At 39.8% G+C, this 24,435-nt stretch overlaps 1 protein-coding gene across 2 annotated transcripts in view; it reads right to left on the bottom strand.

The window, feature by feature from the left end:
• Positions 1–24,435, bottom strand: part of LOC122063527 (tRNA pseudouridine synthase A) — a 69,736-nt gene that overhangs the window by 32,929 nt on the left and 12,372 nt on the right. For both annotated transcript variants that reach the window (XM_042627226.1, XM_042627227.1), the window contains exons 3-8: positions 14,136–14,339; positions 13,243–13,388; positions 6,827–6,918; positions 6,335–6,669; positions 5,654–5,723; positions 5,033–5,095 (exon numbers count right to left, since the gene is read on the bottom strand). In XM_042627226.1, coding sequence (XP_042483160.1) covers positions 5,033–5,095; positions 5,654–5,723; positions 6,335–6,669; positions 6,827–6,918; positions 13,243–13,388; positions 14,136–14,339 — 910 coding nt within the window. The remainder of the gene's footprint in view (positions 1–5,032; positions 5,096–5,653; positions 5,724–6,334; positions 6,670–6,826; positions 6,919–13,242; positions 13,389–14,135; positions 14,340–24,435) is intronic.

The following is a 24,435-nucleotide window of genomic DNA, read 5'->3' as shown; positions in this document are numbered from 1 at the left end:
AGATGTATCACTATGCAAAAGAGAGATTACACCTAAGCAACAGCAAAAAAAATTTCGATGAAACCCTAGCTCGAAAAACCCCCAAATTATAATGACTTGCTCAACAAGATACTAGTATGTTATATATACTCCAAGTCTCTAGTCGACCCATCGGGTCGCGGTCAATCTGGTCGAACCTATCGGTCCAACCCCTTTGCTTCCATCACGGATCTCAGAAAACTTCCCATTCAGGTCGCCACCAAAATATATCGGAGCGGGTCAATCTTCAAAACGGATTAAGAATTCGAGACAAACTTAACAAATCGACTACCAAGAGAAATTTGCATCGGTCGCCAAACTAACTTTTGTCCAAGTTTTACTCTCATGTGCATTAATCTAAGGTGGGATCTCCAACAAGTCGATGTAAAGAATGCTTTCCTCCGTGGAGAGCTAAATGAGGAAGTATACATGGATATTCTACTAGGATTCTCTAACAAGGGAACTCTAGGCAAGATCTATAAATTGAAGCGTGCTCTCAATGGGTTGAAACATTCACCTCAAGGATGGTTTGGTAGATTTCACAAGGCGATGATGACCGTTGTGGGGTATAAGCAAAGTAATGATAATCACACTTTGTTCATAAAGAGGTTTGGCGACAGAGTCATTATGCTCTTTGTCTATGTGGATGACATCGTGGTGACAGGAAATAATAGCGCTGAGATTGGTCGTCTCAAGGGCTTTCTAGGCCGAGAGTTTAAGATAAAGGATTTTGGAACGCTAAGGTACTTTTTTGAGATTGAAGTAGCCAAGTCTTCCAAAGGCATCTTTCTTTCTCAGAGGAAGTACATCCTTGATCTATTGCCCGAGACAGGTTTGTTGGGTTGTCATCCTTCTGATACTCTTATGGAAGATAGTACCCAGCCCAAGGGATAAGAGGGTGAACCGGTTAACAAAGGCCGTTACCAAAGGGTGGTAGGACAACTGATATATGTCTCTCATACGCGGCCTGATATTGTTGTGACTGTTTGTTTAGTGAGTCCGTTTATGCATTATCTCTATTCCTCCCATATGGGGGTAATTCCGTGTATCTTGACATACACAAAGTCAGCTTAAAGGAAGGGATCCTTTTATCCCCTCATGATCATCTCAGAGTTGAAGCTTATACAGATGCTGATGGGGCTGGTTCACCTGACAAAAAATCCATCTCAGGTTATTGTACTTTTTTAGTGTGGAAATCTTGTCACTTGGTGCAACAAGAAGCAGAATGTGGTGGCTAGATATAGTGCTAAAGCAAAGTTTCGTGCTATGGCACTGGGGATTTGTGAGTTGTTGTGGTTACGCACACTATTAGATGATATTAGTGTACCTATTCGTCTTCCTATGATGCTCTACTGTAATAACAAGGTTGCTATCAGTATTACTCAAAATCCAATACATTATGACCGTACCAAACATGTGGAGATCGATGGACATTTCATCAAAAAGAAGTTAGATGCTGGTTTGATTTGTGTTCCCTTTGTGAAGTCTGGTGATCAGTTAGCTAATCTGTTCACATAGGGTTAGTTAAGAAGGTGTTTCATCATTGTTTAGTCAACTTGGGCATGTGTGATATCTATACATCAACTTAAGGGGGAGTGCTAGAATATGTAGTTAAGTAATGTGGGGCATATTGGCCTTTGCCCCCTTCCACCGACCCTATTTAATGAGGGTCGATCGAGGGGGGGCATACTTGTAATTTTCCTTCTTATTTGCTTATTATAAATAAAGGACTTATGTGATCAGTTAGATCATTCAAGCATTCATGCTAGTAACACAACCCATAAGTGTCTCTCGAAAGTAGTGCACTAACAAAAAAAAAAAAAACCTTCATTCAACTCATGCTCATAGCACTTATGTTGCTTCTTGGTGTGCTCCACCAGTGAGGAGTGCTATGATTCAAATTGGAGGAGTTAAAATGAGCGATGATATGCCTAAAATGACTTCAAGAGAAGTAGTGAGAAAAGATATGCATAAACTAGGGTTCCAACTAGCTCTTAATAAAGTTGAAATGGCAACACGAGATCATTCTGGCCAACCTCATATAGCTAAGAAAGGGCTTAGTTGAGTAGAGTAGATATGCTCCACTCAATACCATATCCACCACAGCCAAAATGAGGAAGGTTTTCCACATCAATCCCTTTAGGTAAAACTTTCAGAGTAACTAGAATCCACAATTTACCTCCACTTCATAGAAATCATGTATGACAAAGCAATAGAACAAAAGCTCAAAACCTGAAACTAGCAATGACTAAGGCTCTCTTCAGTATCATTTTTATTTTAGTTTTTCTTGCACAAAAATGTTTTTGTGCATGTTTGGTATCTTTTATGGACACTATGTCTATTTTAAAAAAAAAAATCAAAATTGATACAAAATCCATAATGAGGTCTAGACATATCTTTCTATTATGGCTAAAACTGTTTTTCCTTCAAAATGTGATCAACTCTAATGAACAAGTGCTCTAATAGCTAAAAAAACAAGGTCTTTTGGGAATTTGGGGTACTGAAATGACAATTTGACCCAGTTTTTACTCTTCCATTTTGAAGTACGAGTTTGGTTTTGGTTGATGATCTATCCTTTGTTACTCTATTTGACATCATGGAGCAGCTCTTCGAGGGTTTCAACAATTGGATCTTCCGCTTTTCTTATCGATCAAGATACTGAAACCAGGCCGAGAGATTATCTGCTTTTGAAGCCTGCTTCACCCGATTCAAGACCTTGCAAAATCAAGAGTAGCAAAGGGCGGGTGTTGGGTTACACTTCTAATTTTACAAAGGGGCAATTGGAAGGAATTGGGAAGGAATACGGGTGAAGGGGCATCTCTTCACCCTTTTTTTTTTTCGGATGAATAGGAAATATAAAAAACAAAAGAAAAAAAAAGCAGGGATATACAAGACCAAAAGGCTGAATGATACAACCCAAGGGGGCAAGGTTGGGGGAAGGCATAATGCAATGAGGGAGACCCCAGGAAACAACAATGAGCCTATTCCTTGGGGAGTCAACAACAGGCTTATGGGGGAGGGTTCCGAGTTTGGAGGACACGTCAAAGTAGATGGCCTTCCAAATCATGTCCAAAGACCTAGTGTTGGGGGAGCATTTAAGGAGATTATGCTCCATCCAAATATGAGAGATCGTACTGCCAAAATCAAGCTTGCCAGTAGTGTCACAAGTAGATTTCCCTGAAAAGGTCATATCAATCCAAAGCCATTCTCTCTGAAGGGGGATGGGGGATCTCCGGGCAGGCTAGCACTTGGAAAGGAAATCCTTCCAGATACGAGAGGAGAAGGGGCATTCGAAGAAGAGGTGGTTGGTATCTTCGATGCCATCCCAGCAAAGGTAGCAAGCAAGGGAAACCGGGATACGATAATATATGAGAAAAGACTGAGTGGGGAGTGTAGAAACGCAACCCTAAAACGATGCAGAAGATAATGGGAAAACAAGAAAAAGCAATGCACACAGATTTATGGGGTTTGGCAAGATTGCCTACGTCCCAGGTGAGATGAGATCCTACTTCACTATCAATGGAGAATAGGGTTACAGCGCTCGTCCCTCACACCTCTCAGTATTGCTTGCATTACAGAGAAAGAAACTATCGCTACAAATATATAGCGAAAAACACTAATCCAGAAAGTACACAATTGCCCTCAAATAAAAAATTCGAGCGAGGGGCTGCGTCCCCTTGCAACCCCCACGGCCCTCTAACCGACTAGCGGGACAGCCGTCTTGCCTGTCGAGATGCTGCACCAGTACTCCCTGGATTAAACTGCGATGGAATACAAGACATCGTACACCAACAGGGAGGCAGTTGGAGAGAGCTCTCCAGATAGTGAGACTGTGACGAGGGATGTGGGCTCGGAACCAGAGTTGAAGCAGCTTGATTCCATCAAATCCGGTTGCAATCCAATCTCCTCAGCCCTTCCTTCACCCCACTACTTAGTATGGGCTTTGGGCCAAATTTCTTTGAAAAATGCCAATTTTCCCTTGTTTGGGCCCATTTCATCAAAAAAATTATAAAAATTATCTACACATACGTAGTTACCAAATGGTTTCTCATTCCATACTCAATTATGTCTAATGTTTACCAAACGGTTTTCATTTTTTTATCAAAAATGATTTTCATTAATGATTATTTTAAAATAGGTCATAAAAAAATATAAAAATGATAGAAAAGAGAGCCTAAACTATTTTCAAATTCTAGATTTTTTTTTTTTTAGGGGGGTCGGATTGGTAGACCCCAAGGAGTGTTGGACTCATGACCTCTTAATAGTGAGGTGTTGGTCTTTACAAACTGAGCTACCTTTGTGGGATAATTCTAGAAAGTTGATTAATAACTTAATAAACTAGAAAAGAAGTTTGGCTAAGGCCTTCATTTACAAGACAAAGCATGAGAAGAAAATATGAGAGACTTAATGTTTCGCTATGTTTGAATAGATAGATTTTGGTTGAAAGAATATTGAAGTTAGCGTAAACTTGGAGGCCCCACTCATTTTTATTCTGTTAATTTTTACCACTATTTATTAAATGATTTGTTATTAAAAAAGTTCGAAAAATGAAACAGTTGTGCCCCCACTTGAGAGCTTTCATCAAATCTTTCCAAAATGACAATAAAAGAAAGGAATCATATCATTAAAGAAACTAATCCTGCTAGACGTTCTGCTCTTTTCAGGCATATAATCCATCAATAAGGCTGATGTCTGGGATATTGCATTGCAAGTCCAAGTCAACTTTGCATTGTCTTAGAACCTTCAACCCATATCATATTGATTCTCACTGCTGGAGCATTTTTCTTGCACATGATCAAACCTTCACTGACAACTTTCCCTCATTTTGTCACCTATTGGTGCTACTGCTAAGGTCTTAAAAACGCATGCATTTGAATGATATTTAAGACGAGAGCAATGAAAAAGTGTAGTAAAAAAGGGAAATAGAATAAAAGTAAAAAATATAGCTCTTGGTAGAAAATAGAAGCACATAGAACAAAGCAAAACTACTTATGTATTAGTACAAGTATATTACCTTCCGCAAGAAGCGATTAGCAACCAGCTCCACACACATAACCCTTGTTCCTGTCAAGTTAACCTATATACGAAAGTAATGTTATTAGCATGCAGAAGTCCTTGTCATGCATAACTAAAGAAACACATCAACCAAATCAGATTACCTCAATCATGAAGCAAATATAAAGAAAGGATCCATAGGTTTCCTTTAAAAAAAAAAAACAACAGGGCGTACCCAATGCATGAGGCTCCCGCCACTGCGGGGTCTGGGGAGGGTCATAATGTACACAGCCTTAACCCCGCTTCACGGAGAGGCTGTTTCCTGACTCGAACCTGTGACCACTTGGTCACAATGGAGCAACCTTACCATTGCACCAAGGTCCACCCTCTATAGGTTCCTTTAAAAATGTATAAAACTATATCAAATAATATTAAACTAAAAGAAGCTCAGAGTTCCCCGAAAGTGAAATAGAGAAACCAAATAAATAAAGAGCAACAAAAACTGAAATGGAGTTATCAAACTCGAAACTTAACAAAGCATTATTAAATTGGACAAACATATTGGAATTATGAGCCAATTCATTCAAGGCATTATTGAATATAAGAATCATGACAATCGACAAAATGCATAGCAGTAAACCTCTTCCTGAAAGGGTAATCTGCCTTCAGCAGCTCGAGCATGGTAAATGAAACATTCTGTAGGTGGACCCCTGACAGAGAGACAGATAATTAGAAAGTCCACAGTAAACTGAGTTCTACTCAACAGAATCAAGTGCATAACCGATAAAATTCAGGTAGTCTGAGCTGTATCGTGATGTGTTCAGTCTCACTAGTAGTACAAAAGAACACATTAGCAGGCACACAAACATGTGAAAGATGACCTCATAGTCCACCATAGTTGCCATTATTTTTTCTTCTTTCTAATTTTCGTGCACACATACACATGACATTGGCATTACAAAAGAATCAACAGCCAATAAAGGAGGAAAGAGGAATAATCATCTAATTAAACAATGTCTAAGCAAAGGTTTATTGAAGATACTCTGAGATTAGTAGCCTATGTGACAGTAGTTACATCCTGTGTTGACAGATAATTCAAATTTGGTGTCATAGACACCTTTAGCCATTTCTAAGTTTTAAAAAGGGTACACACACTTTTTACACAAAAAGATCCAAAGACATGTAGTCATATAGAATTAATCATCATCACAGAAAGAACATATACATATGACTCTAGTCATGCTAAATACAGTAACATACATAGAATATATACATATGGATGTGGCAATGCCGCATACAGTAACATATATATGTAACTTACATGCTTCTAGAAGCTTTTGTGTCCCGTGCAAAAACCTTGTATGACAACAACTTCCCTTCTAGTTGGCGTAGAAGTTGGTTTACTCTGCTTATGCTGAAAGTTCTTGGTTTCTTTGCACTTTCAAGTTCATCTTCACCATTGACAATCAGGCACCCACCTTTCTCTTCTCCAATATATTCATCACAACCATTTCTCTCATGGATTTCCCCCAAGCTGCAGTTCTCATTGTCCCCCTTGAGCCCTTCACATTGCTTTTCTTCTCCATCATTGAAGGGGAAAATATAAAAATAGCGCCTCCATTTGGCAGAGAAATTAGGATGGAATATTCGTGACACCTACAATTAGTTCTATTCTACATCAGTATCCGCTGATATATCATCGGCTCAAGACATGAATTAACATTGTAAGTTTGTAACTACAATTGGCATGCTTTGCAGCTTCTTCCTATTTCTCACTGCAATGGTTAAAATAAATCAGTAGAAAAAAGCTTACCTTGGATACAGAGGTTACGCAGAGCTTTCCTGGTGCAGCACTATTGATTGCATCCAAAACATCTTGTGCTTTAACATCCTCTCTCCAAGTATCTGGACATCCAATCAATCACAAATCTCTGAGAATCTGAACCTGTAAAATAGTTGAGGTTACAAAACAATGCTGAATGATCACTTAAAGGTCCTAGAGAATCTGATGCAGGGGAGTTTTTAGCTTAGTTCCGAAGAAAGAAGAAAACAAAACAGGCCTTAGTGGCCAATAACTTAAAGGAAGCTGGGCTTCTTTTAAGTCAGCCCGACATGAGCCTTTAAAGCCCATTAGCCTCTTTTCTAGTCGAAGTTGTGGACTATGTTTTAGTTTTTACTTTCCCATCCCGGGACCTCACACATGCTGGAGCCCCAGGCATCGGGTACGCCCTTTTCTTTTTTTGTTTAACTTAAAGACCTAAACCTAGCGTAGTGGGTTTTCTTCTTGTGTTATGTTTTCTATTGGCTATGTAATTGTAGTTAGGAAAGGGTGTACCCGGTGCACAAGGCTCCCGCATGTGCGAGGCTAGGGGGGCAAGTGCAACCTTATACAGAGAATGTCAAGAGGTTGTTTCAACCAATTGACCACCAGGTCGCAACATTCGTACCTTACTATTGGACCAAGGGCGCCCCTTTTGTAATTGTAGTTAGACAGCTTTCATATCAGCTAGGGGTTCTTTCTCTTTTTATGTCAAAGCTTGTAGCCTATACTAGGAATTCAACGATTTCTTGTAGCATAATCTAGGTATCCAACGAATTAATTAAAAGAACATGTTAGAATATGGGTTAAGTGTGCCACAGGGGCACAATAGGGTTTTTCCCCATCCAAAATGTCTAATGGGACACATGCCAGCTTTATTTACAATATGGAGGAGAACAATCTAGAATGAATACAAGACCAAAATGTCCCTATAAGACAATTTTACGCTTGTATCCATTTACAACACTCCTCCTCAAGTTGGTGCATAGATATCACTTATGCCCAACTTGCAAATAATATGATGAAACATCTTACCAAGACCTTACTAAACACTTCAGCCAGTTGTTCATTGCTAGGAACAAAAGGCACATTGTTAAGTGTTAAGACCTGAATACAGTTTTTCCTTGATGAACTGGCGATCAATCTCCACATGTTTCATCTTATCATGTTGGATTGGGTTGTGAGCAATACTAATGGCTGATTTGCTATCACAGTGGAGCCACATAGGAAGAGTAACAAGGACAGCCAAATCAGTTAGGAGACTGTGAAGCCATATCAGTTCATAGATACCTTGAGCCATTGGACAGAACTTTGCTTTGGCGCTCGATCCTGCCCTAATAGCTTGTTTCTTACTCCTCCAGATAATCGCCACCAACAAAATTGCCACAACCTGTAGTATACATGCGGTCATTAGGACCTACACAATCTGCATTTGTGAAGGCCTCAACTTGACGGTGATTGTTAGGAGAGAAGAGGATGCAGCGACCTGGGGCAGACGTCAAGTAACAAAGGATGCGCACTACTACTTCCATGTGGGAAGAATAAGGATCATGCATGTACTGGCTCACCAAGCTGACAATATAAGCAATGTCAGGACGAATATGAGAAAGGTAGATCAATCGCCCAACCAATCTCTGATATTGTCCTTTGTCCACCGGATCACCTTCCTTGCTTACCAAGTGGGAGTTAGCATCAATGGGAGTATCAACTGGCTTGCATCTCAAAATACCAGTCTCCAAGAGAAGATCGAGCATAAATTTCTTCTAAGATAGGTAGATGCCACGAGAGGACCTGGCAACTTCAATGCCCAGAAAGTAGCAAAGCTGTCCCAGATCCTTAATCTCAAATTCCTTGCCCAAATATAACTTGAGGCGAGAAATTTCTTCAATGTCATCACCTGTGACAACATTGTCATCAACGTACACAATCGAGATTGCAATCTTACCACCTGAGCGTTTGATGAACAATGTGTGGTCAGCATTGCTTTGAGAATAGTCTGCGGTAACCATAGCCATGTGAAAGCACCTCAATCAAGCATGTGTTGACTGTTTCAGCCCATATAAAGCACGCTTCATTTTTCACACCTTTCCCCGAGTTTTAGAGCATGCAGAGCTAGGAGCAATGTCCATATACACCTCCTCCTCGATGAAGAAAAGAGTTCTCCACATCTATTTGCTGGAAATCCCAGTTTAGGTTCACAACACAGGATAAGATAACACAGATAGTCTTCATCCTGGCCACCGGTGCAGATGTCTCTTGGTAGTCAATCAAATAAGTCTGGGTGAAGCCCTTGGCGACAAGCCTGGTTATATAACGGTCCATTGTACCATCAGCCTATTGCTTAATTGTGAAAACCCACTAGCAAACCAACTATCTTCTTCTGTGAAGGAAGATAGACCATATCCCACATGTCATTTTCCTTCAATGTCTGCTTCTCCTCAACCAGAGTTGTCTGCCACTGTGGTCCTGCAACAGCATCCTGCCAAGTCTGGGGAATAGAGATAGAAGATAAGGACACAAAACTAAAGTAGGAGGGAGAAAAAGTGAGTCATAAGAAACAATTTTTGCAATATGATGTAAAGTACAAAAGCGAGTACCTTTGCGGACAGCAATAGGTAACTCAAGACTAGGGTCAACATCAGGAGAGGGAAGAGATTTACCAGAGTCTGAGGGAACTAGATCAGGATCAAGAGTTGTGGTTTGATTCTGATTCCTAAGACCTTAGATATGCATCTCTGGTTCTGGCCGAACTACATCAGTCTCCCCTTATACCGGACCATCTGAGTCAGTGACCACTAGTCTATTCGTACCTATGTCCTAACTCCTAATGCACTCTGCAGAGTGCAGGCCTCAAAGGAGGTAGACACACACAATTCAAAAAAAAAAAAAAGCGATCAACATCAGAGAAGAAAGGAGGGGAAAAACAGAACCAGTTATAAAAAATAAAAATAAAAAGTGATTAACATCAGAGAAAGGAGGGAAAAAACAGAACCAGTAGGAGATAACAGAAAAGTGTAGTGAAGAAATTAGAGGTGGGGAGAGGAAAGATGAGGAATACTAAAAAAGGGGGGAATCGAATTACAGAGAAGTGTCACCGCGGGGGACATAAAGAAGAAAAAAAAGAAGAATAGGAATATTAAAAAAATCAAAATATAGAGAAGTATCTCTATGGGAAGTAAAGAAGAAAAAAAAGGGGAATCGAATAACACAGCAGTGTCACTGGAAAAAAAAAAAAAAGGGAAACACATACAGAAAATGCAACAGAGAAAAAAAACTTTCTGGGAGAAGAGTCAAGAGGTTGTAGTCCGTCATCGGCAAGGTTCGAAATATCGGGTTTTGACTTGGTTTCGACCCTTGGGGAGACTGAAATTTTGGTGGAAATCTAGGAAATTTCAAGGAAACCAAGGAAATTTTCTAGGTTTGGTGGAAACTTTGGTTTCAACCCCCAAAATGTGGCTTTTTTTTTTTTTGCTTCATTTTTTGTGTACGTCCTATTTTAGACATTTCTAATCCATTCACATAATTAGTTTCATGGAAAAAACACCTCAAGTCATTGACTAAAGTTTGTTAATATATGTTGAGTCATTGACTGAAACTATATTACATAAGTACATATATAAGTTACTAACTAAAAATGTGGAATACATTATTAAAAGTTTGAAACATAATGTAAAGGATCCAAAACAAATAATAATATTACATAATTGTGAGTTATCTCTTAAGTCTTAAGTCTCAACAGCACGGTTTGAAATCTCACTGAAATTTCGGAATTTCGGTTTTCTTTTCTTTTCTTTTCTTTTTTTTTTTTTTTTTTTTTTTTGCCAAAACGAAATAAGGCCCAAAATAACATTTGTACAAAATTTCGGTATTGTTTCGGTATCTCGCTTGTCTTGGTACATTCCATGTGTTATAAATACCATATCTCGGTCAAAATTTCGACCGAAATGTTAAAATTTTGACTCTGTCTCTCCTATCTCAGTGGTTTCGGTTCATTTGCATATTTTGAAGGAAAAACACTCCAAGTCTCCAACAAGCTTCTAATTAGCCACATCATCACACATTTTGACTTCCATTGGATTCCTACAAGATCTACATATTCAAAGTTTAGGAAAGGTAAAGTTCTTTCTCCAAAACCAAGTAAAAATTTCAGAACAGTTCAACGGTTGCTGCCAAACAAAGGTGTAACTCTAAAAAATATCATGTCCCAATATTTTTGCATTTTTATGTTCTAAGCATGTTTATTAACTTTAAAATAAATTGCCCACCAAGTTTTAGGTCAAAATATGGTCATTTGACCACCAAAACAGTCAACCGAAATAAACAAAAAAAATACACCATTTTAGCCGAAATTTTTCCGAAACGAAACGAAACTTCAGTTCCTGAACCCACCGAAATGAAACGAGATTTTAAACCTTGCTCAACAGTTAACACTAAACACTCAACAGTCAACATTCAACACTCAACAGTCAATTCCAAGTAGTGTCTACGCGGTTTCAATCCACAAGTTGCGTACCATTGCAGATGTTGTAGCCGCTCCTTTAAATGAATCCCATGACATGTTTTGGGCCCAATTGTTTTGGTAGTCCGTCACTACCCATCTATAAAATGCATTATCAACATCAGTTAGATATCCCAGCCAAGGGAATGGCTCGGTCACAGTGATAGGAAGTGGATGTGGCACACAAGGCTGGGATGGATACCCAAAGATATTGTCAACAAAAGATGACTCACCAGCTGAACTACCCTCCTGTCCAAATGAAGTAGAAGATCCACCATACTGTCCATACCCACCACCATATCCAAATGAACTGGTGCTCTCAAAGGATGGCACACAATGTTTCGGGAAGATGAGATTTACCTTTTTGGTCCAAACTCCCTTCCTTAGGTAGATTTGCTATGAATGTGCAATATCCAAGCTTAGAATGAAGATTTGATGGCACAAGGGCAAAATTTTAAGTGTTTGCCCAAGTTTTCCACTTCATAGAGAAGAAATAAGAGGGGGAAGGATCGAATTTTTGAAATAAGAAGGCTTAGTTTCCCATTTAAGAAGGTTTATAAAGGCTGACCAATTGGTCTGCTCGAAAATTCCCACATTTCGACCGAAATGTGAGAATTTTGGTCGATACTGGTGGAAAACAGTGACTTTTAAAAATCACATGGTATTTGGTATTGTAGTCCTGGGATACTGTCGAAATTTTTCCACATTTTGATGGTATCGGTGGAAACGTTGAACCATGGTCATCGGAGCAAGGTTCTAAGTCATGATTGTCATCATCAAACGAATCAATGCCAGAGTCACTAGCAAGGTTTAAAGTATCTGTATCGTGCAACGTACCAGACGGGTGATTTTAAAAGACATCGTATCAAAGATACACAAGATACACTAAAGATATGCATATAAATAGTCAAAATACGCATGGAAATACAATTTTGGAGCAAAATAAACAGTGCAAGTAAGCAACATATAGAATATATCATGCAAAGACACTAAAATGGAGAACAAATTATTATGTATGAAACGGTATAAATAAGCAATATAATAACATGTGTCATTGTATGACCGGCGATGATGTATGGGGTGAAATGTTGGGCAATAAAGAAGTGTTATATAGAGAAGCTATTTCTAGCAGAGATGAGGATGTTACGATAGATGTGCAGCAAAACTAGGAAGGATAAAATGATAAATGAACGTATTAGAGGTGATTTGGGCCTCGCCCTGATCAATGACAAGCTCCAAGAAAGTCGTTAGAAGTGGTATAGTCATGTTCAACAGAGACCTGGGGATGCCCCAGTTAGGAGGAGTGATCTAATTCCAATTGAAGGAGATAAAAGATCTAGGGGCAGGCCTAAAACGACCATAGGAGAAGTTGTGAGGAATGATATGCATGGTCTACATCTTGTGCCAAGTATGACCTCAGATAGAGCCTACTGGAGGGCAAGGATCCATGAAGCCGACCCCTTAACTAAGATTCTCCTAATTTCTGGGATGTGCCTCTTTCCTCTTACCTTCAACACTCTTTCATTTATCTTTTATCATTTCTTCATTTCTCCTATTTTGTTTGGACCTCAGTTTTCCCTACTTGTTTTGCATGGATCCATTTAGCCTACCCATTAAGTTGGGATAAGGCTGAGTTTGTTGTTTTGTTGTAACGTGTATCATTACTTATATATGCATGACACACTTGGCATCAAGGAATTTTGTACACTGCCTTTTAATGGCCTCTTTGTCTATCTACCCATCTATGAGCAGCCACATATTTTTTATTTTTCATCTCAAATGAATCAACATTTAGTGGACAACAGAGAAGGATACAAAATATCAGTGTCATAAAAACCAAAAGATGTTAAAGGCAAAACCATGGCTTTTGACATACTGGAAAGGTGAAGAACAAGAAGAAGAGAAAACATACAGAATGAACAAACTTGCCGAAGAGCTGTCACCCCTTTGTCAGTGCGCCCAGCAACAAGCGCACAACCTTCCACTGGTAAAGACCTGCCTTTCAGCTGTTGAGCTTTCCTCTCATCAACAAATCTCCCAAGAGATCTTTGTACTAAACTATTAACATGAAAAGAAATTGAATTAAACAAATAGTATTTTAAAAAAGGGAAGCACAGAATCAACCAAAACATGAACCTAATCAAGGCCTCTGTCCCCCACCCCCTTCCCTATGACAGGTTAAGAAGATAGTTTTGTATGGGGAAAATCAATTGGCACAATAAATAAGGTAATAAGATGAAGGTTCTAAGGATCTACCAGTTACAGTTGTGATCACTTGATCCCATTCATGCTTCTCGAGGCCAATGCAGCCAGCATCAGCAGCCAGGATTGGCCACTTCATTGTTTAGATCAGTCAACTGATCCAGACCATTGCAGGTCAGGATCAGTCAAGACCAAGATGATCCCTAACACTGATTATTCAATCTTTCGGTGATATGACATTCATGAACCATTGACTGGATGATAAGATCGTGTATGGTTCAGACCACCCACTGCCAGCACCCAACAGTTTTCCCAACTTTTAGGATCACAAATCAGTCAAAAACCATTGACCTGTCAGAAGATAGCCTGTTCCAAACAGTAGGACCATAGCATAATTTTAACCTTCATACTGCAGCTAGTCTTTCAAGTTTCAACCATCGGACAGTTGAGACTTTGGACCAAACAACAGGACCACCACCCACCAGATGCCAGAGCAGAATGGTCTACTGTTCCATTTACTAGAATTTTATCCACACCATAAGAAGTTGAACATTAGAGCATGGACAGTTGACCAAAAAAAATAAAAAGAGAAAAACAACTTACGCTTGCACAGTGTTCAGGCCAGGTTGCTTCTGCCACCCATCAAAGGAGCCCCCATGATAGGAGAGAATTATTTTGAATGTGGCCCTTGCCCATCTTCCTGTCCTATCTTTTGTATAAACATTGACCAACTCAGTTCCCTCATGAGAATCTAGTTGACCAAGATCTTGAAGTGGATGGGTCTGTGGAGGAAGTCCTCTAGGATAACTATAGCAAGACAAGTTTGATCAGAAACTTGTTAAAATAACTTTTGAGATGCAAGTAAAATGATGATGCAGGACAGGCACAAATCCAACCCAAACCTGTGGGTATGGGCCCAGGTAATTCAAAAGTACAACAGCAAGAATAGTTTCAAACGGCCAACTGCAATTATAAAGACAAATATTTCATTTCTGAATTGTATACATCCAACTCCATAACCTTGAGACTTTAGGTAAGCCTCCACCCTGATCTTCCAGAAGTTGTAGTTCGACCCATCAAAGATAGGAATCTTCCCTTGCATACGACTACCTTCATTGAATGTCATCTGTCACTTTCCAGTACTCAGATCCGAAACTATACTTTTCGACACAGGTACTCACAACCACTTGGCACACACTGTAAAAACACCAACTGGCTCAGGCATCCCAATTTTACCAATCTGCAATTATGTATGCCCTGCTACCTCGCAACCACAACTGGTCAGGCCAACCGGGAGGTGCACACCCACCCTGCCATCACAGACACTCCAATACAAACAACAACAACAACAACAATCAAAACCTTATCCCAACTTAATGGGGTCATCGACTACATGGATCCGAAATATGAATAGGGTTATAAAGAGACAACATAAGTAAGGTGAGGTGAGGTACAAAATAGGTAAACGTAGAAGTCAAAGCATCATAGGAACATCCCCTATAAGGGTTCGGCGACTTGGGTCCTTGTCCTCCATTGAACTTTATCCGTGGTCATACTAAAATCTCGCCCTACCATATGCATATCTATTCTTACCACTTCATCAATAGTCATTTTGGGCCTGCCCAAAATAATAAAGAGGATGACACAAGATTTTACATGTTTCGGCAATGTGCCTACATCCAATGCCTTAATTGGGCCTCATATTATGCACAATACAATACAAGAAATTTGACTACAACTACAGCCCAAGAACTACAATCCTTACTTCGGTTGTGCTACAACACAAACGAGGGCTCCAACCCCTTCTCCAACCAAGCACCCACTTAAATGGAGTTACAATTAATCAATATAAAAATTGAAATAGTAAATCCCCCAAATTACGACACCCAACTTTACGGTTTCAATAGGCTTATGGTTTCAACACATTAAACCACCTAGAACTCAAAAAAAAAAAAAATATGGATTTACAATGATAGATTACCTTTTGCAAGGTCACGCAAACCAAGATCTTCTTCAAAACATAGTTTTTCGTGCTTGTAGTGATCTCTGGGATTTTTCCTCTCACATGGACATTTTTATTCGAATAATTGACTTGAAGCAACAAAGAGCACCCAAATCAAAGTCCAAACGAAAAGTTATGGCCTCCCAAAGTAAAAGTGTCCAAATAATGAGGGGCAAATCCGGAATTTTACTGATCTTCTCATGACAATCAGTACATAACGAGGTCGGCAGCAAGGACTCCAGCCTTCCGATTCGCCTTCTAAAACACAGGTTAATTATGGCGCATTAGATTTCTTCTTTTTTTCCTATTTGCGGGTGCACTTATGGCGAAGTAAAATGGAATCCCGTGCATGAAAGACAGTACTCTGTCATACATAGAAGTAAATACAATCCATGGAAATGGAATTTGTGTGTGCATACACTATTTTGTCAAACACCCAAGCACGGGTGATTCTACGTAATGTCTACGTACAGGAACTTGATACACAAACCAACTAGAGAGCGCTCGATGGAATCTATTCCGCACCTCAAACAGAGCTCGGATATGGAATCTCGTGTCGTGACCGCTTCTCAGCCGCTTGATACTTGATCTTGTATATGCCATGGTACCAGAATTTTGTGCCTGGCCTACAAGAAGGCACAAAATGGAATCTTAGGCATATATAGATTATTTTAATGATTTTTGCACAAATCATATGCCAGGAGCAGAATAAAGCCTGGGGAAGACGTTGCTCACTGTTTCCACTTCATATGAAAAAACTGACAGATAATTGTTGGATATGTATACCCATCAAACCCAGTTGATTAATAAGACTATTTAATTCCATTTATGCATTTCATTTATTTATTGTGCTTGTAAATTGTTCATGGGTTTTCACCCAAATTTTTCTTGGCTACGGATAGGACCGGACATCCTATTCACCTAGTCGTTACATTGTATGTCACCAGGGATGTGAATCCGGTACATAAATGTAAGTACACATACTCTATGTATAGAAAAGAATCTGGTAAGAATCTCGCAGCCAGTTGTGTGAGGACAAGATTTGTACCCGTCGCTTAACCTTTGACCTGAGAGATCCTATTTGTTGCGGTGTTGGTTCACGTGTTTTGGTAAACCAATGGTTGACGTTCAACAGACTATATATCGGTATGCTAGACCCGTGATCCCACATTGTTAATGAAAGAGATCATCAACATGGGATCCACTACCCTTAATTGGGGAATATCGAGGAGAGAATATTTGTACTTGATCGGACAGAAATCTGGTACCAGTATTGTTTATAAAGTTATTTTTTATTTTATTTGAAATATTTTTTTGGCGTCCAATCATGTTCACAGAATCTCTGAAATAGATATGTACGATGAGTTGGGGTTAAACAAAATTAAATTATATGCCCTACAACTTATTATGGGAAATTGGAAAAGTGGAAGGTCTTATATGCAAATTAAAGAGTTAATATTACATGAAATATTTCGGAATATTAAATGATTAATTATTTTTTTATTTATGGTAGTGAATAAAATATAATTTGATTATATTGTCACCCATAATAAAAAAGATAGCAATACCTTTTAGATTCTACCTCTTTGATGCAGATACAGCTGCACTTACTTGGTTGGACCAGCATACTGGCTTTGGAAGCCAAAAGCAAAGAAAAACCGGTCCATCCCGTGTTTTTGGTCCAACAAGGGTTGATAGTAGTTTAGTTAATAGTATATCTTTTATTTTATCATACTTGTTTTGAGATAGGATACGTGAGGTAAGTAGGATTCAATTCAGTTTTGGAGTCTAAGTAGGAGTCAATTTCAGTGTTAGAGTCTAAGTAGAAGAGTTATTTTAATTTCTTTTAAATACTTGCATAAACTCAATGTTTGGGATTAAAGTCAATTTTATTTTAGAAGTAGTGAATTTGTGCGGTGTGTGATTCCCCTTCCCCCTCTTGTGCGATTTTCCCTCCTCTCCCAAAGGCTACCCCATCAATTCGGTATCAGAGCCGAAGGATCCCTTACTGAAACACAACTCCATCCTTCCACCTCCCATGCAACTCCCTTTCTTTCCCTATTCCCTCCAAAAAAAAAAAAAAATTTCCTTCTCCATCGCCCCAAACCCAACCCCACCCATCATGCGACCTCTCTCTTCCCTCCTTGCATCGCTCGCTACCAAACGATAGCAGCAGAGAACCCAAAAAAAAAAAAAAAGAGTCAAGAGGAAAGATCATACCAGAGAGAAAAAAAAAAGCAGCGCAGCAGACATGAAAAAGAAGAAAGAGAAGAAGGCGACAAGAAGAAAAGAAAAAAAAAAAAGGGAAGACAAAAGAAGAGAAAGAAGAACATAAGAAGAGAAAGCAGAAAACAAAAGAACAAGAAGAGAGAGAAAGAAAGACATACCTCATTTGTCGCAACTCCACTGCTGGGTCAAAACTTCACTGCCAGTCATGGAAGCCCCTTGGTCACCTCCCAGTTTTGCCTTGCACCTCAGTTATTGGCATCGTCTTCCTTAGTTGGACAGAGCAGCTAGCAGAACCACCCTCCCTGGTTTCCATCTCCTTCGTCGGTAAACCCCATCCACGATTTCTCCTTTTCGTCCCCTTTTTTCTTTAGTTATCTTTTTATTTCACAAAATACCCTTACCCCCACCTTTTATTACTTATATACCTTCTTACCTTGTCTTTCCAAGTATACCCCTCTCCCCTATTACGTAAAATCCCATTCCTTTTGTGTTTCAAATTGAATTGCTACCAAAAAAAAAGAGTTATTTACCAAACCTGCCATTGCTCTTTAAACCTCCTTTATTTATTATTTTACCATCATATTTGAGTGTAATCGTGCCTATCTCCACCATGGTAGCCAATAGTGAAGTTGTTCAACAGCTGAACTCCTATAAGGGAGAAACTGATGCAAAATTTGAAGCTCTCACTACCATTGTCACTTCCCTTCAGACAATGATGGAATTCACACAAGCTTCTATTGATCGTTTGGAGGCAACAGATAGAGGAAAGAGTCCCATTCAATCTGGGGATTCTTCCAACACCACTCCACAGGATCCGTCACCACCATACCACCATCGCCACCACAGCATACACCACTACCACCACCACCACCTCCACCACCATATGGAACTGGTAGATATGATGATGGAGCAGAAAGAGTAGCATTGTCCTTGATTGTTATGGAGACAACAATCCAGAACTGTACCTTGACTGGATTCATAGCTTAGAGACATTCTTCAGATGGTATGGGTTGACTGAGGCCAGAAAGATCCTATTTGCAGAGGCCATACTGAAAGACACGGCCCGAGTCTGGTGGATCAAGCAACAACAACAGATCCGAACCCGAGGCATTGGTTTAGTCACTACTTAAGCTGAAATGCATTAAGTCATGAACCGGAGATTCTTGCCTTTTGACTACAAGCAACGCATGCATCTCAGGTTTGCTCAGCTGAAACAAAAGAATTTAACCGTTGAAGAATATGTTGTTAGATTTTATTATTTGGCCACTCGTTCTGATTTTGAGTAGGATGAAGAAGTATTGATAGCACAATTCCGCAATGGTTTGCACCCTCAACTTAGTGATGCCCTTGCATCCAGCGGACTGCCTACAATGGAAGACGACGTACAAGTAACATATCAGGTTGAGGAAAGTTTGAAACGCCCATACAATCGGAGACCATTTACAGATGCTTTTCCTAGGGGTTCTAGTTCTATTCAGCTACAATCATCCCCACAGGAAAAGTCAATCAGCAGACCACAGGCTAGTGCTACATCTATGTCATCTTCACGACCTAGCCGGCCGTATTCTCCACCTTAACGTGATTCAGACATGTCATCTTCACTGCCTAATCATCCATACTCCTCACCTCAACGTGGTTATAACAAGAACTCAGTATTTCCAAAAGAGGCTATTCAATGTTTCTCATGCAAGGGGTACGGGCATAGAGCTAATCAATGTCTTAACCGGTTGTTAGCATATATCGACACGACAATTTTATACCCTATGCACCAGAAGAGCAACCGAAATCAGGAACAATCAACCTAAAGGCTGAATACGATCGTGAGCCTAACGAGATTAATGATGGTGATAGTGATGGTGAGCCTCAACCGTTCTATGTGATCCGTCCTCTTTTGACTACACAGAAGATTCCCTAGGAGGACGATTGGTGCCGTAACAATATCTTTTAGATCATGGTAAGATGCAATTATAGCTTGTGTAATATGGTGATTGACCCTAGCAGTTGTACCAATGTTGTTGCTGAAGATGTTGTTCGCAAGTTGGGTCTGAAAACTGAGCCTCATCCGAATCCCTATAAGGTTGGATAGGTGAACAATAATAATCTAAAAATTCATAAAAGATGTTTGCTCACGTATTCCATTGGTGGACTGATCGATCAGGTTCAGTATGATGTTCTCCCTCTAAAAGTTTGTCACATTCTATTAGGGCTCCCATTATAGTTCGACAAGAAAGCTAAGCACTGCGGATATGAGAATACATATTTTTTTCAGCATAGTGGCCTTGAGATGAAGTTCCTTTCAGCAAAGGATCTCCCCCCACTTAAGCTCAAGAGGATAGAACTTTTCTCATCAAGCGCATCGACTCTGACGGCATTCTTGGACCTCATCCAAACTCGACAGAGTCTAGTTCTTTTCAGAAGAGGAGAGTTGATGCAGATATAGCTGCACTTACTTGGTGACCAGCATGACTGGCTTTTAAAGCCAAGAGCCAAGAAAAACCGGTCCAGCCCGGGTTTTTGGTCTAACAAGGGCTGGTAGTAGTTTAGTTAATAATATGTCTTTTATTTTATCATACTAGTTTTGGGATAGGATACGTATGGTAAGTAGGAGTCAATTTCAGTTTTGAAGTCTAAGTAGAAGTCAATTTCAGTGTTAGAGTCTAAGTAAGAGAGTTATTTTAATTTCTTTTAAATACTTGCATAAACTCAATGTTTGGGATTAAAGTTAATTTTATTTTAGAAGTAGTGAATTCATGCGTTGTGTGATTCCTCTTCCCCCTCTTGTGTGATTTTCCCTCTTCTCCCTAAGGCTACCCCATCACTCTTCCTACTCTAAAAGCAAAGTAGTTGTTCAATTTTGAAAACTATTCACTACCACCAAGATTTGACTTTCTCTGTTTAGGAAACAAAGATTTGACCAAAAGATTGGGGTTTCATTATATAAAGGATAAGGGAGAGAGAGATTTAGTTTTTTGGAACCTCCTCTCTTCTCTCCCATGTTTTCTCTCCCTTTTCTCCTTTGTGAGTTGAGTGTGTGTGAAGGAGAAAACTTTAATGGTGGATTGTTCTTCTCCAATTGAGTTGATTGATGTTATACGGAAAAGAAGAAATAATGTTGCATGTATTCAAGAAACAAGATGGAAAGGTAGTAAAGCTAAGGGGTTGGATGACTTCAAGCTATGGTACTTAGGAAGTGAAAATGGGAGAGGGGGAGTGGGCATAGTAGTTAACAAAGATCTTAAAAATGACATTGTGGATGTTAAGAGACATGGAGATAGGATTCTCGCCATTAAACTGATGCTTGGTGATGAGATTGTTAGCATAGTTTGCGCTTACGGCACCCAAGCAGGGCTTGATGACAGGGTTAAAAATACAATTCTGGGAGCATATGGATGAAATGATGCAAGGCCTCGGTCAACGGGAGAAAATTATTATTTGTGGGGACCTTAATGGCCATATGGGTAAGGATCATAGAGGCTACGAAGAGGTGCATTGAGGATACGGAGTTGGGGAGACGAACGCAGAGGGGACCTCAGTGTTGGACTTTGCGATAGCATATGACCTCTGCATTGCAAATACCTTTTTTGAAAAAAAAAGAAGCGCATTTAATTACTTATAAGAGTGGATTGCATGCAAGCCAAATTAATTTCTTTATGACTAGAAGAACCGACATACTACTTTGTAAAGATTGCAAGGTTATACCGAGAGAGAGTTTAACGACACAACATCAACTGGGATGAGGCAACACAAGAAGGCGATGCACTTATGCCCTAAAATAAATTGGAGGCGACTACACAGAGTGCCCCTAAAATCCTTTACTGATAAAGTGATCGAACGAGGCACATGGGACTGTGTGGGGTATACTAATGAGATGTGGACTGCAATGACGACTAGCATTAAGGAGGTGGCTAAAGAGGTCCTAGGTTTAACTAAGGGTGGGAGGCGTACCCCTAAAGAGACCTGGTGGTGGAACAAGGAGGTCCAGGCCGCTATTAAGACTAAGAAGGATTGTTTTGAGACTTGGCAGAGGACTAACGAGACTGAGGATAGAGTAAGATATCACACTAGGAATGAGGCTAGGAAGATTGTGGGGAAAGCTAGGGCAAAGAAATATGATGATCTGTATTAAAACCTTAATACAAGGGAGGGAGAAAAAGAGATTTATAGGATAGCAAAGTAAGAGAAAGGATGAGTAGGGATTTGGACCATGTCAGATGCATCAAAAGTGAGGAAGGTAGACTGCTGGTACGGAATGAGGAGTATGAGATGGGGTGATTATTTTTGTAACCTACTAAATGGAGATAATGTGATTGATAGGGTGAACCCAGATGTTGAGGGGATAGACATGATGCCAATACACCTTATGGGCATTTACTGCAAGTTGGCGAAATCGAGGTTAAAGAGGCCATCCGAAGGATAAATATAGGTAGAACTACAGGACCAGATGAAATCCCAATCGAAGTTTGGAAGAGCTTGGGATGACATGGAGTGACTTTGGTTGACCAAGCTGTTTAACAAAATTTTGAATACAAAATCTAGGCTAGATGAGTGGAGGAGAAGCATTATGGTTCCGATTTATAAGAACAAAGGGGATGTCCAAAACTGTAATAACTATAGAGGCATAAAACTTATAAGCCACACCATGAAACTATGGGAAAAGGTTATTGAAGCCCACCTAAGAGAGGAAACCAAGGTATCGGAGAACCAATTCGGTTTCATGCCAGGGAGATCCACAACAGAAGCTTTTTACCTCCTAAGGAGGCTTATGGAAGTTTTTAAAGCCCACAGAAAGGACTCCATATGCTCTATTTTGACCTAGAGAAAGCATACGACAGAGCACCGAGAGAGCTAATTTGGCATGTCCTAGAGAAGAGAAGGGGTAAAATTAACTACGTAGATATAATTAAGGACAAGTATAAGGGAGTGGTGACGAGTGTCAAAATGACAAAGGGGTAATATAACGAATTCCCAATCACAATTGGGTTACACCAAGGATCTGCTCTAAGTCCTTATTTGTTTGCACTCATTATGAATGATCTAACCAGGCACATCCAAGACTCGGTTCCGTGGTGTATACTATTTGCTGATGATATTGTGTTGATAGATGAAACTGTGGATGGGATTAATACTAAATTGGAGCTATGGAGATCAAGCTTGGAATCAAGAGGTTTTAGGTTAAGCAGAACGAAGACAGAATATATGATATGCCCCTTCAATCAATCTAGAAGAGGGGAGGGAGTGGTGAAGCTAGGGGAACAGGAACTACCCCAAAGGGACTGTTTTAAATACTTGGGGTCTATCATTGACAAAGAGGGGGATATAGAGGATGATGTTGCCCATAGGATTAAAGTGGGGTGGATGAAGTGGCGAGGTGCGTCGGGAGTGTTATATGACAAAAGAATACCTATTAAACTCAAGGGAAAATTTTACAGGATAGTTATACGACCAGCTATGATGTATGGAGCGGAATGTTGATAAAGTGAGTGTAGTGGAGATGAGAATGTTGAGAATTCTGAGCGGTAAGACCAAGAGAGATAGGGTAAGGAATGAGCGCATTAGAAATGATTTGCGGGTTGCACTAATCCATGACAAACTCCATGAGAGCCGATTGAGGTGGTATGGCCAGTCCAACGGAGACCTATAGAGGCCCCAGTAAGGAAGAGTGACCAAATTCATTTGGAGGGAGCTAGAAAAGGTAGGGGCAGGCCTAAGATGACTATCAACGAAGTGGTCCGAAAAGATATGCAAAGAGTAGGGCTCGACCCTAGTATGACTTCGGATAGAGTTTCGTAGAGGACAAGGACCCGTGTTGCTGACCCCCAATAGGGGATGCTTCCATGATGCGTCTTTCTATTCTATTGTACCTTCTTCTATTATCCCCTATGCTTCTTCTTTTTAACCTATCTTTTAAGCCTCTTTACTTTCTAGTTTCCATATTGGATCCATGTAGCCAACCCCATTCAGTTGGGATAAGGTTATGATTGTTGTTGTTTGTTGTTATTCTCCAATTAAACGTGGATCGTAAGTGTTGAGATCGATCCCTATAGTTTCTTAAGTCTGGAAGAACTATTATCTGGAGGAGGAACTTCGATTGTGGTTCTAAGGTAAATTGTTTCATTCCCTTGTAGTTAATTTTTGTACAGTGATTCCGAGGGCAAGAGATCCCAATCCGATCCCTTCCGCTGCGATATTTGGTTATTGCCAACAATAACTCGTTTAACTTGCTCCAAACATCTCAAACTCTCCCATTTTGCTATGTTTCTACACGACAATACTAAAATCATCATAACTTCTTCGTTTGACATTGAAACGATGCGATTACAATGGCGTTGGAAAGGACTCGACGAACTATGTTTGGCATGAAGAATTCCTACCAGTTCTACCATTAAACCTTCCTAAAATAGCTCTAAAGTCTTTGCCTCTGTATAACCTATGGTTTCACAACTTTTGAAGTATAGGGCCCTCGCCTACTGCTTCAGCCCTTTGCCAAACATTGTGTAAGGACCTTATATACTTTTGTTGAGTTTCTAAGGTATTTTGGTCTTATTAGTTTTCTATTTATCCATAGGTTTGGTGCACAGGGCATAAGTATATTTTGTCCCCATATTATTCTTATGGTAGAGATATTATAAATAGAAGGGGAGGGGCCAGCAGCTAGCCTTTTTTTTTTTTTTT

The sequence above is a fragment of the Macadamia integrifolia genome, unplaced genomic scaffold (genome assembly GCF_013358625.1).
Source record: "Macadamia integrifolia cultivar HAES 741 unplaced genomic scaffold, SCU_Mint_v3 scaffold135, whole genome shotgun sequence".
NCBI lineage: Eukaryota > Viridiplantae > Streptophyta > Magnoliopsida > Proteales > Proteaceae > Macadamia > Macadamia integrifolia.
The sequence above is the reverse complement of the archived record's forward strand: the minus strand, read 5'-3'. Positions and strand labels throughout refer to the sequence as shown.